The sequence below is a fragment of the Oncorhynchus tshawytscha genome, linkage group LG07 (assembly GCF_018296145.1).
Source record: "Oncorhynchus tshawytscha isolate Ot180627B linkage group LG07, Otsh_v2.0, whole genome shotgun sequence".
Classification (NCBI taxonomy): domain Eukaryota; kingdom Metazoa; phylum Chordata; class Actinopteri; order Salmoniformes; family Salmonidae; genus Oncorhynchus; species Oncorhynchus tshawytscha.
Genome location: NC_056435.1, coordinates 63,412,969 through 63,428,987, shown reverse-complemented (window position 1 = coordinate 63,428,987; position 16,019 = coordinate 63,412,969). Strand labels below are relative to the sequence as shown.

General features: G+C 38.2%; 1 protein-coding gene across 1 annotated transcript in view; it reads right to left on the bottom strand.

Moving 5' to 3' along the window:
- Nucleotides 1-16,019, bottom strand: part of LOC112255352 (E3 ubiquitin-protein ligase rnf213-alpha) — a 63,129-nt gene that overhangs the window by 45,342 nt on the left and 1,768 nt on the right. The window contains exons 2-12 of the mRNA XM_042323728.1: nt 15,495-15,609; nt 14,625-14,779; nt 8,803-9,251; nt 8,502-8,708; nt 8,044-8,253; nt 3,479-3,646; nt 3,027-3,232; nt 2,582-2,874; nt 2,050-2,306; nt 1,707-1,928; nt 1,219-1,408 (exon numbers count right to left, since the gene is read on the bottom strand). Coding sequence (XP_042179662.1) covers nt 1,219-1,408; nt 1,707-1,928; nt 2,050-2,306; nt 2,582-2,874; nt 3,027-3,232; nt 3,479-3,646; nt 8,044-8,253; nt 8,502-8,708; nt 8,803-9,251; nt 14,625-14,779; nt 15,495-15,597 — 2,460 coding nt within the window. The 5' untranslated portion in view covers nt 15,598-15,609. The remainder of the gene's footprint in view (nt 1-1,218; nt 1,409-1,706; nt 1,929-2,049; nt 2,307-2,581; nt 2,875-3,026; nt 3,233-3,478; nt 3,647-8,043; nt 8,254-8,501; nt 8,709-8,802; nt 9,252-14,624; nt 14,780-15,494; nt 15,610-16,019) is intronic.

The following is a 16,019-nucleotide window of genomic DNA, read 5'->3' as shown; positions in this document are numbered from 1 at the left end:
TCCTTATTTTACCCTCTGGTTTCCCTTTCTGTTTGTGCGTGATTGTCTTTCGTGTATTCCGGTGTGTTGTATTTTGAGTCCTGTTTTGTTCCTTGTTTGGAACGGGATTTTGTTACATTTTGGATTGAGTAAATCAGTGATTGTTACTCTTATCTGTGTCCTGCGCCTGACTCCTTCGCTATCTTTAGATAGACTCTGACAGATATAGATACTTTTGTATCTGTTTCCTTCAGCATCTTCACAAGGTTCTTTGTGGTTGTTCTGGGATTGATCTGCACTTTTCACACCAAAGTACGTTCATCTCTAGGAGACAGAACGCGTCTCCTTCCTGAGCGGTATGACGGCTGCGTGATCCCATCGTGTGCATACTTGCATATTATTGTTTGCACAGATGAACCTGGTACCTTCAGGCATTTGCAAATTGCTCCCAAGGATGAACCAGACATGTGGAGGTCTACAATTTTTTTTCTGAAGTCTTGGCTGATTTCTTTTCATTTTCCCATGATGTCAAGCAAATTGGCACTGCGTTTGAAGGTAGGCCTTGAAATACATCCACATATACACCTCCAATTAACTCAAACTATGTAAATGAGTCTGTCAAAAGCTTCTAAAGCCATGACATAATTTTCTGGAATTTTCCAAGCTGTTTAAAGGCACAGTCAACTTAGTGTATGTAAACTTCTGACCCACTGAAATTGTGATACATTGAATTATAAGTGAAATAATCTGTCTGGAAACAATTGTTTGAAAAATGACTTGTGTCATGCACAAAGTAGATGTCCTAACCGACTTGCCAAAACTATAGTTGGTTAACATGACATTTGTGGAGTGGTTGAAAAGCGAGTTTTAATGACTCCAAACTAAGTGTATGTAAACTTCCGACTATGACTGTATATATACACACACACACACACACACACACACACACACACACACACACACACACACACACACACACACACACACACACACACACACACACACACACACACACACACACACACACACACACACACACACACACACACACACATACACATAGTAAGTTCATAATAGCATGTTGTAAGATGTAGGATCTGATAAATCAAATGTCCATTTATAGCATAGCTTTTTAGTGCAGTCACATGAACTCCTACTGTTGAGTATGACATAAAACTAACGTACAACAAAGAAATACAAAACACTTTTTAACTTTTCAAAAGGGAGGGAGATATGTACCTCATATTTATAGTTCTCCCCGGAAGTCAGACTAAACTGGAGGTGTTGAAGTGTGTCCAAGACATCAAGAGGGATGATTGATGCATAGTTGAACAAGTTATCCAGCCCCAACAGACACATCCAAGAGCGAGTAACGAGACAGTCCATCGCCACAAGGTGCTTGTGTTTTTCCATGATTTGGATGGAATCCCTAATTTTCAAGAAGGCAAAACTCAGAGATTTAAAACAGCACCATGGACAAAACAAATACAGTGTCATAGGATAAATATTAGAATTGTTGGTTAAGTGCACAGAAGTAGACCTATAATTAAGATCTGGACTGCAATGTGAAAGGTATGATTCTAGATATACTTATAGGATTTGATTTTCATTTCTACTAATAGTACTAGTATACATTTTTTTCAACCTGTTGTTGTAATTGGTTTAGACGTAACAATTTTATTGTCCATTCATTCCAAATGAATCTTAAGTGAAGCCTTCCTAATTACCTCAATCCCTGTGTTTCAAACATCGAGTCTGTGTAGCCTTCTGGTGTTTTGATCCCTTTCAACCCCGCCCAGATATCAGATTTTGGATTCATGGTCAGAGGAGCAGCCTCAAAAGGCTTGCTGTCCCCTCTAAGCAGATGCAGGAGGGGGATAACCAAGATCCACTTTTCAACTCCATGTTTTCTTGCAAAGTTGAATAGAGTCTCAATTGCCTCTGAAACCCTGAAGGAGGAAGTAGACAACATCCATCTTCAGTTCAAGCTATTGACATTTTGTTCATTAGATTAGAAACATTAGGAAGGTCTTTACTTTCGGTGGCTGAGGAAAGAAAATGATTTCTCACCTATTGTCACCTGGTAGTCCTTGTTTGAAATCTGTCCAGTATGCAAGGAAAACTTCTCTTGGCTTTTTAGGCAGGCAGAGTAACTCACACAGTTTAGAAATATGTCCACTGACATCTAAACTGTAATTGATGTGGACAACCAGGATAATAACTCCTAATTTCAGAGGATCAGAGAAAAAATCCTCACGCTTCTCATTCTCCTTTTGGTTCCCACCATCTAAAGCTTGCTGCATGAACTCTTTCAGAAGGGTTTTCACCTGAAAAAAGGAATGTACAATAAAGAGTCCTTACATTTACATTCATACAATAACAACTCCCAAGTATTTTGCGATTGAGTCATCAACATGTAAATAACAATATGGCTGACAGAATAGCTGAAACAATGGCAAGGTAACACACATTTTAATTTGTGTGTCTTAATAATATGCAGTTAACAATAAATATAAAAGCATTTATGAACACAAGTTATATATCAATTTTGTTCATAAAAGCTACTTAATGACAGTTCCTCAAAATAGGAAAGCAAATCTACCTGTTCTTCTCCATACGGCAGATCCCATTTCTTTGGACCATCCACATGGAGGAAGGGGGATTTGTAATTGGTGAAGAACTGCTGGAGTTGAGTAAAGAAGTTCCTAATGTTCACCTCACTCCATGTTTGAAGGAGATTAAACATGTTTCCCAGCATCACCTTTCCAGCCAGCTGTCTGCCCGTCACTACCTTTTCCTTGTAGACATCCCACCATGCAAACTTGTTTTTGAAGCGTGATATCCAACTTTGGTCAGGTTCTATGCGTATGATATCATCATATTGGTGCCACTCCCCTATGAGATTTTTTTTGTTGATCAGTATAGTATTTATGGCTTCGATGTCATTTCATATACATTCCACATAGAAGTGGAAAAGGCACCCTGATTAGCATAGTGTGTGTGTGTGTGTGTGGTGTCTTGTTAGTTATATAATAGTCGAACATTACCGTCATGTGTCAAAAGATCCTCTTTGACGAACAGGCACCTGTTGACATGTTGCTTTGCATCCTTTAAGTAGATGTGCTCATATTTATACTCATATGAGTTGTCTTTTCTCTTGCAGACAACATACTTGTAAGGTATGGAGACACCAACATTCTTTTTAGGGGTCACCATTTGTCCTTCAACAAGAAATCCATTCTCTCCTAAATTCCTTTAAAGTGGATGATGAAAAATAAGCAACATTTTCGAAATGAAGTTATCGGCTCATAAGAAATTACAATGTTTATTGTCGGACAACTGTTTCACACTATCACTCCAAAAACTAGTTGCAGAAACATATAATACAATGACTTGTCTAAGACATACCAATCAGAGTTAATGATATGAAAAGTCACATCAATTATTAGACATTAAATACACTGGTGTCAACAAAGGGAGAAAAAAAATGAATCCTTACCCTGTGATTTCCATTTTCAAACCATTTGTATCCCAGGTCTCAAAAAGACTTCCTGATCTCAAACAAACTATGTCTTTTGATGGGTCCAACTTGAAACGCTTGGATACAACAGCGTGAAAATAAATGGTAAGGTTATCCTTACCAGGACCATGATGCACTTTGGTTGGGCTGTAAGGAGAAAAAAAAGACAAAACCCAGTATCAGTAAATATCAAGGTTCCCATAACAAAGACTTGAGTAAAGAATGAGGGGTAGTTTGAACTAATGTTTGGTGAAGATGTATCTGTGACAGTTTAAAATATTAGCTGGGCTCCAGACTACTGTTTTCCCCCGGTAGCACTGCTTTTTCAGTTGGTAGCACTACTTTTTCAGTTGGTAGCACTACTTTTTCAGTTGGTAGCACTGCTTTTTCAGTTGGTAGCACTGCTTTTTCAGTTGGTAGCACTACTTTTTCAGTTGGTAGCACTGCTTTTTCAGTTGGTAGCACTCGACCATGATTTGGTAGCACTGCTTTTTCAGTTGGTAGAACTCGACCATGATTTGGTAGCACTGCTTTTTCAGTTGGTAGCACTCAACCATGATTTGGTAGCACTGCTTTTTCAGTTGGTAGCACTTGACCATGATTTTGGTAGCACTCGACCATAATTTGGTAGCACTGCTTTTTCAGACCATGATTTTGGTAGCACTGCTTTTTCAGTTGGTAGCACTCGACCATGATTTGGTAGCACTCGACCATGATTTGGTAGCACTACTTTTTCAGTTGGTAGCACTGCTTTTTCAGTTGGTAGCACTCGACCATGATTTGGTAACACTGCTTTTTCAGTTGGTAGCACTAGATCATGATTTGGTAGCACTGCTTTTTCAGTTGGTAGCACTAGCCCATGATTTGGTAGCACTGCTCTTTCAGTTGGTAGCACTCGACCATGATTTGGTAGCACTACTTTTTCAGTTGGTAGCACTCGACCATGATTTGGTAGCACTGCTTTTTCAGTTGGTAGCACTGCTTTTTCAGTTGGTAGCACTCGACCATGATTTGGTAGCACTGCTTTTTCAGTTGGTAGCACTCGACCATGATTTGGTAGCACTCGACCATGATTTGGTAGCACTGCTTTTTCAGTTGGTAGCACTGCTTTTTCAGTTGGTAGCACTCGACCATGACTTGGTAGCACTACTTTTTCAGTTGATAGCACTCAACCATGATTTGGTAGCACTGCTTTTTCAGTTGGTAGCACTAGACCATGATTTGGTAGCACTACTTTTTCAGTTGGTAGCACTCAACCATGATGTGGTAGCAATACTTTTTCAGTTGGTAGCACTAGACCATGATTTGGTAGCATTGCTTCTTCAGTTGGTAGCACTAGACCATGATTTGGTAGCACTGCTATTTCAGTTGGTAGCACTACTTTTTCAGTTGGTAGCACTCGACCATGATTTGGTAGCACTACTTTTTCAGTTGGTAGCACTGCTTTTTCAGTTGGTAGCACTACTTTTTCAGTTGGTAGCACTGCTTTTTCAGTTGGTAGCACTCGACCATGATTTGGTAGCACTGCTTTTTCAGTTGGTAGGACTCGACCATGATTTGGTAGCACTGCTTTTTCAGTTGGTAGCACTCAACCATGATTTGGTAGCACTGCTTTTTCAGTTGGTAGCACTCGACCATGATTTGGTAGCACTGCTTTTTCAGTTGGTAGCACTCGACCATGATTTGGTAGCACTCGACCATGATTTGGTAGCACTGCTTTTTCAGTTGGTAGCACTGCTTTTTCAGTTGGTAGCACTCGACCATGATTTGGTAGCACTGCTTTTTCAGTTGGTAGCACTAGACCATGATTTGGTAGCACTGCTTTTTCAGTTGGTAGCACTCGACCATGATTTGGTAGCACTCGACCATGATTTGGTAGCACTACTCTTTCAGTTGGTAGCACTGCTTTTTCAGTTGGTAGCACTCGACCATGATTTGGTAGCACTGCTTTTTCAGTTGGTAGCACTAGACCATGATTTGGTAGCACTGCTTTTTCAGTTGGTAGCACTCAACCATGATTTGGTAGCACTCGACCATGATTTGGTAGCACTACTCTTTCAGTTGGTAGCACTCGACCATGATTTGGTAGCACTGCTTTTTCAGTTGGTAGCACTGCTTTTTCAGTTGGTAGCACTCGACCATGATTTGGTAGCACTGCTTTTTCAGTTGGTAGCACTCGACCATGATTTGGTAGCACTGCTTTTTCAGTTGGTAGCACTGCTTTTTCAGTTGGTAGCACTCGACCATGACTTCGTAGCACTACTTTTTCAGTTGATAGCACTCGACCATGATTTGGTAGCACTGCTTTTTCAGTTGGTAGCACTAGACCATGATTTGGTAGCACTGCTTTTTCAGTTGGTAGCACTCAACCATGATGTGGTAGCAGTACTTTTTCAGTAGGTAGCACTAGACCATGATTTGGTAGCACTGCTTCTTCAGTTGGTAGCACTAGACCATGATTTGGTAGCACTGCTATTTCAGTTGGTAGCACTACTTTTTCAGTTGGTAGCACTCGACCATGATTTGGTAGCACTGCTTTTTCAGTTGGTAGCATTCGACCATGATTTGGTAGCACTACTTTTTCAGTTGGTAGCACTATTTTTTCAGTTGGTAGCACTCGACCATGATTTAGTAGCACTACTTTTTCAGTTGGTAGCACTCAACCATGATTTGGTAGCACTGCTTTTTCAGTTGGTAGCACTTGACCTTGATTTGGTAGCACTTGACCATGATTTGGTAGCACTGCTTTTTCAGTTGGTAGCATCCCACCATGATTTGGTGGCACTCGAAAACTTTATTGTGGCGTCACACAATAGAAAAATGTGTAATCTTATAAGGTAATTCACAATGATTAATAAGAAGTGTAATAAACTACTGAGATGGTATTCAATAAATAACTTGTTACATCTAACACGTCCAAGCAAGAATGCATGATTAAGATATTTTGATATGCAACCTAATCCAGTGATTGTCATGAATGTTGGGTTGACAATTAGGCTATTATTGTTATAAAATAGGCCTAAATAATTATTTTGTGGGGTTCAATAGAGATTTGCTTTCATCTTTACCTGCACTAATATGACATATTGGCCTAATTCAATTGCTGCTAATTCACCACCTGCGGAAGTGGGAACTCTATCAAATCTATGTTGTTTTTTTTGCCAAATTCCGTTTCGTTTTTCACAACCCAAAAATTGGGGGGGGTTTTGTTGTACCAGGTTTTGATTTTCAGTTATTTCTAGAAATCACGCTTTTTTTGTTAGAAAAACAACAATGCTTACACCACATCAGGAGACAATTTGAGGTATTGGAAAATAAGATATTTTGATTTTGGAATGTAGTCAGGGGTGAAAGTAGATTTAATTTCTTCCCAATACGGGACCTCCTAAAGTATGTGTGCACGCGCTTGCGTGTGAGCCTAGTCGTAAAGATTTTTCATTTATCCTTTTAAAATGTATTACCTTTTATTGTGGCAGAAACACAACCATATGTTTTCATCTGATTGTCAAACAATAATTGCCCAGCCTCCAAACAGTGGTGAATGAAAAGAGACATCTTTTATACAAAACACCAAAAAGTTTAAAGAAATTTGCAAATTGTCATTAGACCAGAATGGATGTGTCCACTGCTGTCCGCAAATGTCTCAGTGTCAGCCAATCATCTCTGTCTTAGCAAAGTGTCAACGTTCTCATCAAATCACACTGCATTTTGGAGCGTAGCCTATACCAACCGTTTTCAAGTCCATTCACACATGTTTCATGCCTCTATCATGCGGCAATGATAAATAATGGTGTATAGTCTACAGTTTTCTTGACATTTTACTATAATTAATTGTGATAGCCTCATGTTTTACCGGTACTGCATACCCCCACTATTTATTTTGTACTTGACCGTACCGCCTTACTTTCACCCCTGAGTGTACAGTAGTTACCCTTTAATTCCAGTGCACACCTAGCAAGAGGCTGTTGTTTAGCTGTGTTTTTGTAGTGCACATGTGATGATAGAGTCTGCAAGACAAATACCCACTGGATTTAAACAAAAATTATCATTATATAATTCTGCCAGGTAGGTATTAGCTACTTTCTAGTTTTTGGGAAAGACTTTCTACATCTACCAGAAGACAAAAATCATTAGCATCCCTAACGGCTACAGCACACACAGATGAGACCGGGGCAGTCCCATCTCATTGCCTCGTTAGAAAGATACAGGAAATAATAATGACTGATGCATTCGGTTCATGTCTTATTATATCAACTTGGGCAAATTCATTCATTTTCTAATTCAATACCTGTAATTGATTTCCTACTACCAGCCTCTTCGTCTCTGATACTTGCTCTGTATTTATCTCAAAGCCATAAGATTAATCTCGATCATTAAACAGTGTAAAACAGGCACAGGACAGACACTTTCATTACAGGAGTCATGAGGATAAATCACCTTACCGTTTGACCAAATCAGTCAAGTCAAAGGGTGGCCAAATGCGACTGTATGGTCACAGCCAGTAGCCCTGTATTAGACACATTCAATCTATGACAGACACTTACAATTGGGGAGGCTGTGACTGCTTTTCCGTGTTTTCGTTCTTTGTTTCTTCCTGGCTTGTGTTTGACTTATCTGTTGGGTCATCAGTTGATACTTGGGATTGGTCAACACACGGCTGTGAGTTTGCTTCATCCTTGGTACACTTGTCACTCTGGTTACTGGATGTCTGTTGTTCATTCATGACTCCAGCTTCCTTGCTCCCTTCAGGGCTCCTGGAAAGCAGGAGGTTCCCAAATGTCAAAATATTCTGAACTTCAAAACATCTAAAACAAACTACTTTCATAATTACATTGTGTTATAATATTAATTCCCCCAACAAATGTAATAGTTTGAGCATTACTTGTTCCTTACATTTCCCATGAAGTCTGTTGTGAAATGTAAAATGTGCATTGAATAGTTTAATTTGATTTGACAAGTAACATGGTTTAATTGAAAGGACCAATTTAATATATAAACTTACATTTGGGTTGGCTTTTTTTGCTTGTCCTTATTTTTGGGGGATTCCACTTGCTGGAAGTCTTCGTCATTGCTGTGGTTTGGTGGACTATCTTCCTTTGCAGGTGGGGAATCAGCAGTAGATGACTTAGAAGCATCACCACCACCATAATCACTCTGCTTCTCTGGTTCCTTATGTTTGCTTGGAAGCCTCTTGTCTTGATTCTCCACGCTTATTGATAAAAGTACAAACGTGTTTCAAAAGATGTAGTTCAATATATAAATATATATGATAAATCATAATCAAATAGAGAGATATTGATTACCTCTGCTTCCTCGTTACTGTTCTTGTCTCTGTGGTTTCTCCCATCAAAGCTTCTTTATATGACAGCTGTCTTACTGGTTGAGTTGGGACTGAGGCAGGTCCTGTGTTCTGATCTGTTGTCTCATGTGTGGATGAGGCAGTCTTCTCAGGCAAGTCTTGTTTTACTGAACTAGGTTGGGTTTGGCTTGTGTTTGACTCGTCCAGCGGTTCACTTTCATTTACCTTTGATGGACCCTCGGGTTGGTCTTCCGTGGTTGTCTGGTACGGGGATGGGATAAGAGAGGTTGGAAGTTTGGAGGGTACGGTTGGAGTGGCAGCAGGAGTGGCAGTGTTCTTAGGTGGAGTTCCTGTAGGGGGAACATCCACCGCTGCACAGCTCTCACTCCCAGACGACTCCTCTTTCTGATGTGTGTCTGTTGTCAGCTCAGTGTTGCTGGGGGAGTCTTCACTCTATGTACAAACAAAAGTGTTATGGAATTGTATTTTCAAATATAACACATTTCAGGCAAACAAAACAAATAAAAAACTGTGCATATACCCTCTACACTCTACTGGATACACACTCTACAATCTATACTCTACTGCATACACACTCCACACTACTGCATATACACTCTACTCTACTGCATATACACTCTATACTCAACTGCATATACACTCTATACTGTATACTCTACTGAATATACACTCTATACTCAATATCATAATGCATATACACTCTGAATAATGTATACACTACTGAATATACACCCTATACTCACTCTATGTACAAACAAAAGTGCTATAGAATTGTATTTTCAAATATAACACATTTCAGGCAAACAAAACAAATAAAAAACTGTGCATATACCCTCTATACTCAACTGGATACAAACTCTACTCTACTGAATATAAACTCTATACTGTACTGAATATAGACTCCATACTGTACTGAATATACACGATATACTCTATACTGTACTGAATATACACTCTATACTCTACTGGATATACACTCTATACTCTATACTGTACTGAATATACACTCTATACTCTACTGGATATACACTCCACTCTACTGCATACGAACTCTATACTCTATACTGTACTGGATATACACTCTATACTCTACTGGATATACACTCTATAATCTACTGAAAGTATACTCTATACTTTACTGCATACACACTCCATACTCTATACTCTACTGCATACACACTCTATACTCCACTGCATATACACTCTATACTCTACTGGATATACACTCTATAATCTACTGAAAGTATACTCTATACTCTACTGCATATACACTCTATACTCTATTCGAGGTTGAACGATTAATCGGAATGGCCGATTAATTAGGGTCGATTTTAAGTTTTCAGAACAATCGGAAATCTGTATTTTTGGGGCTCCGATTTTTTAAATATATTTTTTTAGACCTTTATTTAACTAGGCAAGTCAGTTAAGAACATATTCTTATTTTCAATGACGGCCTAGGAACGGTGGTTTAACTGCCTTGTTCAGGGGCAGAACGACAGATTTTCACCTTGTCAGCTCGGGGGACCCAATCTTGCAACCTTACAGTTAACTAGTCCAACACTCTAACCACGTGCGTCTCATTGCACTCCACGAGGAGACTGCCTGTTACGCGAATGCAGTAGAAGCCAAGGTAAAGTTGCTAGCTAGCATTAAACTTATCTTATAAAAAACAATCAGTCAATCATAATTACAAGTTATAACTATACATGGTTGATGATATTACTAGTTTATCTAGCGTGTCCTGCGTTGCATATAATCGATGCAACGCTGGGGGATGATTTAACAAAAGCGCATTTGCGAAAAAAGCATAATCGTTGGACGACTGTACCTAACCATAAACTCCAATGCCTTTTTTAAAATCAATACACAGAATTATATATTTTTAAACGTGCATATTTAGCTAAAAGAAATCCAGGTTAGCAGGCAATATTAACCAGGTGAAATTGTGTCACTTCTCTTGCGTTCATTGCACGCAGAGTCCGGGTATATGCAACAGTTTGGGCAGCCTGGCTCATTGCGAACTAATTTGCCAGAATTTTACGTAATTATGACATAACATTGAAGGTTGTGCAATGTAACAAGAATATTTAGACTTAGGGATGCCACCCGTTAGATAAAATACAGAATGGTTCCGTATTTCACTGAAATAATAAACCTTTTGTTTTCGAAATTATAGTTTCCGGTTTCGACCATATTAATGGCCAAAGGCTCGTATTTCTGTGTGTTATTATGTTATAATTAAGTCCATGATTTGATTTAGCAGTCTGACTGAGCGATGGTAGGCAGCAGCAGGCTCGTAAGCATTCATTCAAACAGCACTTTCGTGCGTTTTGCCAGCAGCTCTTCGCAAACACAGCGCTGTTTATGACTTCAAGCCTATCAGCCTAATGGCTGGTGTAACCAATGTGAAATGGATAGCTAGTTAGCGGGGTGCGCGTTAATAGCGTTTCAAACGTCACTCGCTCTGAGACTTGGAGTAGTTATTCCCCTTGCTCTGCAAGGGCCGCAGCTTTTGTGGAGCGATGGGTAAAGCTGCTTTGAGTGTGGCTGTTGTAGATGTGTTTCTGGTTCGAGCCCAGGTAGGGGCGAGAAGAGGGACGGAAGCTATACTGTTACACTGGCAATACTATAGTGCCTATAAGAACATCCAATAGTCAAAGGTATATGAAATACAAATGGTATAGAGAGAAATAGTCCTATAAATACTATATTAACTACAACCTAAAACCTCTTACCTTGGAATATTGAAGTCTCATGTTAAAAGGAACCACCAACTTTCATATGTTCTCATGTTCTGAGCAAGGAACTCAAACATTAGCTTTTTTACATGGCACATATTGCACTTTTACTTCTCCAACACTTTGTTTTTGCATTTAAACCAAATTGAACAAGTTTCATTATTTATATGAGGCTAAATTGATTTTTATTGATGTATTATATTAAGTTAAAATAAGTGTTCATTCATTATTGTTGTAATTGTCATTATTACAAATAAAATAAAATAAAATAGGCCGATTAATCGGCACCAACTTTTTTTTTGATCCTCCAATAATCGGTATCGGCGTTGAAAAATCATAGTCGGTCGACCTCTATACTCTATACTCCACTGCATACACACTCTATACTCTATACTCTACTGAATATACACTCTATACTCTACTGAATATACACACTATACTCTACTGGATATCCACTCTATACTCTACTGAATATACACTCTATACTCTACTGAATGTACACTCAATACTCTACTGAATATACACTATATACTCTATACTCTACTGAATATACACACTATACTCTACTGGATTTACACTCTATACTCTACTGGATATACACTCTACAATCCATACTCTACTGCATACACACTCTACTCTACTGCATATACATTCTATACTCTACTGGATATACATTCTATACTCTACTGGATATACACTCTAAACTCTACTGCATAAACACTCTATACTCTACTGCATATACACTCTATAATCAATACTCTACTGAATATACACACTCTACTCTACTGCATATACATTCTAAACTCTATACTCTACTGGATTTACACACTCTACTCTACTGCATATACACACTTCATACTCAATACTCTACTGAATATACACTACACTATCTATACTCTACTGCATATACACCATACTCTACTGCATATACACTCTATACTATACTGGATATACACTCTATACTGTATAATCTACTGCATATACACTCTATACTTTACTGCATATACATTATATTCTCTACTGCATATACACTCTATACTCAATACTCCACTGCATATACACTCTATACTCTACTGGGTATACACTCTATAATCTACTGAAAGTATACTCTACACTCTACAGCATACACACTCTTATACTCAATACTCAACTGAATATACACTCATTACTCTACTGAATATACACTCTATACTCCACACACTACTGCATATACACTCTATATTCTACTGCATACAAACTCTATACTCAATACTCTACAGAATACACACTACACTATCTATACTCTACTGCATATACACTCTATACGGTATACTCTACTGAATATACACTCTATACTCTACTGGATATACAGTCCATAATCTACTACATACAAACTCTATACTCAATACTCTACAGAATACACACTACACTATCTATACTCTACTGCATATACACTCTACTCTACTGCATATACACTCTATAGTCTACTGGATATACACTCTACAATCTATACTCCACTGCATACACACTCTATACTCTATACTCCACTGCATATACATTCTATACTCTACTGGAAATACACTCTATAATCTACTGAAAGTATACTCTACACTCTACTGCATACACACTCTATACTCAACTGAATATACACTCATTACTCTACTGCATATACACTATATACTCTACTGCATATACATTCTATACTCTACTGCATATACACTCTACTCTACTGTATATACACTCTATACTCTACCACATATACACTCTATACTCTACTGCATGTACATTCTATAGTCTACTGGATACACACTCTATACTCTATACTCCACTGCATACACACTCTATACTCTATACTCAACTGAATATACACTCATTACTCTACTGCATATACACTATACACTCTACTGCATATAAACTCTATACTCTACTGCATATACACTCTATACAATACTGGATATACATTCTATACTCTATTGGATATACACTCTATTATCTACTGAAAGTATACTCTACACTCTACTGTATACACACTCTATACTCAACTGAATATACACTCTACACTCTACTGCATATACACTCTACTCTACTGCATATACACTCTATACTCTATAGTCTACTGCATATACATTCTATACTCTACTGGATATACACTCTATACTCTATCTCATATACACTCTATACTCTACTGGGTATACACTCTATAATCTGCTGAAAGTATACTCTACACTCTACTGCATACACACTCTATACTCAATACTCAACTGAATATACACTCATTACTCTACTGAATATACACTGTATACTCTACTGAATATACACCCTATACTCTACTGGATATACACTCTATACTCCAAACACTACTGCATATACACTCTATATTCTACTGCATATACACTCTATACTGTATACTCTACTAAATATACACTATATACTCTACTGGATATACACTCTATAATCTACTGCATACAAACTCTATACTCAATACTCTACAGAATACACACTACACTATCTACACTCTACTGCATATACACTCTACTCTACTGCATATACACTCTATACTCTACCTCATATACACTCTATACTCTACTGGGTATACACTCTATAATCTACTGAAAGTATATTCTATACTCTACTGCATACACACTCTATACTCAATACTCAACTGAATATACACTCATTACTCTACTGAATACAGACTCATTACTCTACTGAATATACACTCTATACTCTACTGACTATACACTCTATACTATACTGCATACACACTCTATACTCAATACTCTACTGAATATACACTCTATACTCTACTGGATACACACTCTATATTCTACTGCACATACACTCTATACTCTAATGCATATACACTCTATACTATACTGCATATACACTCTATACTCTAATGCATATGCACTCTATACTTTACTGCATATACACTCTATACTCTATATATTCTACTGCATATACACTAAATACTCTACTGCATATACACTCTATACTCTATAATCTACTGGATATTTGGCAAAAAAAACTTGTTGTTGTAATGAAACATGTATTACATTTTCAACATATACAATTGTAATACAGGCACCTTTTTCTTGACATTGCCCATTGGATCTTCACTGGAGTGTTTTAGAGGTGTGTCAGTTTTGTTCACGGACAATGTCAGTGGCTCATTCTCATGCTGGGGCTCTGCTTCACTGACCACAGAGGTTTGATGCTCTGCAGTGGTTACCTGGCAGTTACCTGACATTGAAGACACATTCATTTGGTGAACTACATGATACAAACATTCAAGCTATCTTGCATTTAATAGTATGGATTTATTTCCTATTGGACAATTCCATATATTATGCATAGGGCCAAGGTTTTTCTTGGTCAGGTCACATAATCAGTAAAAACTCCTGGTCCTAGACTGGGCCGGACTAATCAAATCTGGGGCCCTAGGATAGATCACTTTAGAGGGTCCCCTCTTGGCTGTAGAGAGAAACTTTTGTAGTTTTAAAGTTTATTTCCTGTAATTCTACACATTTGTCCATGGCTTATGCCATGTTCTTATGCCGTGGGGGCCCTGGATGTAAGGTCCCTGGGCATGTGCCCTTTGTGCCCAGTGGGTAATATGGCCATGGTCCGAAGCATGCATATCACTGGCCCTATATACATGCATGCTGTAGACCTGCAGGATATGCAGTTGGCTTTTTACTAGGATACAATTGTAGTTTATCAAGATTAAGTGAACTTTGTATTTCCTGTGTAATAAAACATTTGTTCTGTAACTAGCCTACTGTGGGGTGGGATGCAGTTGCTCATCTTGAATGGTTAAATATTCCTGAATGACATCCAAATATTATGATTATGAATACATAAATAATGTAAAGATGGTCAAACAAATGACAAATAATAGATATTGATTCATGATTATTAATATTTCAAAATAAATCATATATAAATAATATATTACCTGAGGTGCAAACTTGGGATTGGACAGGTAACTTAAATCCACAGTCACAGCAGAATTTAAAAGATTCTGCCAGCATGTGACCACAAGCAGGGCACTTCTTCATGATGAACCCTATCTGTTTGAAATAATAAACATGATCACTATGACAAACCATTATAACGTGCAGCAGGTAGCCTATATGTTAAGAGTTCTTGGCCAGTAACCGAAAGGTCACTGGTTTGAATTCATCAGCCGGCAAGATAGAAAAATCTGCCCTTCTGCCCTTGAACAAGGCAGTTAACCCCAACAACAACGCTGATGATGTAGACATCGATTAATTCAGCCCCCCGCACCTCTCTGACTCAAAGGGGTTGGGTTAAATGCGCAAGACACATTTCGGTTGAATGCAGTCAGTTGCGCAAATAACTAGGTATCCCTTTTCCCTCAGCAGTCAGGCAAACATTCTTTCACTTTCAATTACTCCTCATTCAGAAAGTTATGGTTATGCTAAGATTTTTTTGGGGCCGCTATTTTTCAGATGTTGCC